We start from the raw sequence: 2,500 nt of genomic DNA, 5'->3' as shown, positions 1-2,500 counted from the left end.
ACTTCTATAAATAAACATTGTTAGGTGAAAATAGTCAATGATTTTGCCTTTTAGTTTGCAACTTTTTCACTGCAAAACATTACCGCTCTAGACGTCGGTCAAGATGGGAAAATCTTAGGTGAAAATAGTCAATGATTTTGCCTTTTGGTTTGCAACTTTTTCACTGCAGAACATTACCGCCCTAGACGCCGGTCAAGATGGGAAAATCTAGACCGCTTTCAATATCGATTTCAGCCAATCAAATTCGTGAATTTGGTAGTTCCCAGTCCTTGTGAGACAGAACCATATAACAAATAGTTAAGCAATAGACCAGAAGTTTTTATGGTTTATAGGCTGATAAATCACTTGGGATGTTGGAAGAACACTCGAAGAATTCGTAAATCACGAGCCGCAGGCACTCCATGTCATGTCGTAATCATTAAATACAACTGTTGTTAATTAACTCAAAGAACGAACCTAAACCGTATGGCACATACCGGACGAACTATACTCGCTGTCTGAAACTGAATTCATCAGGCCACTGTTGCTGGTGGTTGAGTCCTCAACGAAAAGTGAAGAACGTTTTCGCCTGGAGTCTGGCTCTGCGATGATAAAAAATATGTTACTGGATTAAATTTGTTTCGCCTTCGGCTACGCTTTTCTGATATATTGCTTGATGTAATTGTGCATATGCCTCTAAACTACCGCTCAGAATAGTGCGGAACTGCTGGGCGGGAGGTTCAGATCCTCAGCCGAACCACAAGCCAGGGTTTTTAAGTAACTAGTAAGATCATGCTGACTCCGTGTTCAAGCATCTGCTTCAGTTTAGATAATCGGGCGATTGGGTACTAACGTTAAGCCGTTGGCGTTGTCTCTTTTACCTCCGCACATCAATCTAAAGGGGAACAAAAATCAGCCCACAAACTCTTCTCAAATAGTAGAATAAGTAGTTCTCGAAGTGATGCCACACATCTTAGAGTTGTGTGCAGGCTAGGCAATGGGCTTACCTCCTATTCCCAGAAAAACCTCGTTTGGTTACAGGAAATAAAAGCCACGTTGCTGTTTATGCTCTGATGCTCTGACTGGAGCGGATAGAACATAGCGCTGTCTCGACAACCAAAGTGGCTCTTTAGTATGTAGAAAATTCTTTAGAATTAAATTGAAATCAGCACAAGGAGTTGAAATGAGTTTGGCGATTTATCAAGAATAAAAGTCACTACAAGCGTTGAATTTGCAAAGATGCAGTAGTTAATTTCTGTTCTAAATGGTCCACAATTTTTTTGCGGCTTCATTTTTTTTGTTCGCCTTTATTAAATGTCGTCTCGTATACGTTCACATTAAAAAGAAAAAGACAGTACGTTCTACACGTCAATATTTCCAGGAATAAGCTGGCTAGCTGATGATTGTACCTTTGAGTTCCGGAACGTCTGCGATAGATGCAAGTCTTGACCTTGGCTTGTCAGGTTCTCTGAGTTTCTTAACATCTTCTTCTAGTTTGTCAAGCTGGTTTTTAAGAGCCTTGTTCTGACTAATTGTCTCCCTGTGCATATCTTGAAGTTGACAAGAAACTGTTTCCATTCTACGACACAACAAAAATGTTTTTAAAACTCTAATTTTTCAAGACTCAAGTTTCCGGCAACTTTAGTTTAAAATCACTGTACCATCTTTAATTTTATTTATATTGGGAAAATGTTAGAGGTTCTTTTGGGAGCATATTTGCGTTCGGCGATAGGAGAACGCATACTAATCGGGCCATTACCGCGGGTTTATGTCCCGCGATTTTCCGCGGTGCCAGATGATTTCAGGGTTTGGACGCCATCTTGGACTGGCTGCCTGCCTGTCACAAATGGCCTCGATCTCTTGTAAAATTGTTTTTATTGGCCGCCGGAAATTGGTAGGTAATAATAATGGCGCGTTGCGGGCCAAATCTATAAACTTCAAAGGTCTTGTTTCATTCCTACCATGGAGAACTTACTGCTTTGAGATTTAAAATAGAAAGGAAAAATGCTCAGGCGGTCAATGTTCAGGTGGTCTCAGAATGGAAGATCAACGAGTACAGAGTCCTCGAACCGTGACGATCGGTTGTACACTTTCAAGTAAGTTTTGAATATCGATCACGGATTTTAAGCAGTTTCCAGGACTTTAGAAAACATAAATAGTAATAGTAATGTATTAGTTCGAAGTTGAATTCAACTTTTGGAACGATTGGTAACACCACGGTCGATAAAATGACTGTAAAATTTGGAGAAGTTTTCCGCAAAAACCAAGCTTTCGCTTTAGCGTGAAGAATTAATTTGAACATGCTGACGTGAAGCGAAGCACGTCTGCGAAAATTTCATTTCATTTCTTGTTTTCTTATCAGTTTTACACATCAGGTTGAGTTTTTTTTGTTGATATTTTTTTAATATTTTGGCCCTTCATTTATTCAACTTTAAATAAGCGATCTTGATCCTGTGTGTGCCAATTTAACATACCAGTTTATGAATAGTGTGCCAAACACCTCATTTATCATGAATTTGAG

At 39.4% G+C, this 2,500-nt stretch overlaps 1 protein-coding gene across 1 annotated transcript in view; it reads right to left on the bottom strand.

Annotated features, from left to right (window-relative positions):
- LOC110054059 (transient receptor potential cation channel subfamily M member-like 2) overlaps nucleotides 1–2,500 on the bottom strand; it is a 78,559-nt gene that overhangs the window by 8,372 nt on the left and 67,687 nt on the right. Inside the window, exons 24-25 of the mRNA XM_089272778.1 lie at nucleotides 1,389–1,558; nucleotides 477–581 (exon numbers count right to left, since the gene is read on the bottom strand). Of these exons, the coding sequence (XP_089128904.1) occupies nucleotides 477–581; nucleotides 1,389–1,558 (275 nt within the window). The remainder of the gene's footprint in view (nucleotides 1–476; nucleotides 582–1,388; nucleotides 1,559–2,500) is intronic.

The sequence above is a fragment of the Orbicella faveolata genome, unplaced genomic scaffold (genome assembly GCF_042242905.1).
Source record: "Orbicella faveolata isolate gen_17 unplaced genomic scaffold, um_ofav_v1 contig_35, whole genome shotgun sequence".
In the NCBI taxonomy this organism is placed as follows: Eukaryota; Metazoa; Cnidaria; class Anthozoa; order Scleractinia; family Merulinidae; genus Orbicella; species Orbicella faveolata.
This window is presented reverse-complemented; position numbering and strand designations above follow the sequence as displayed.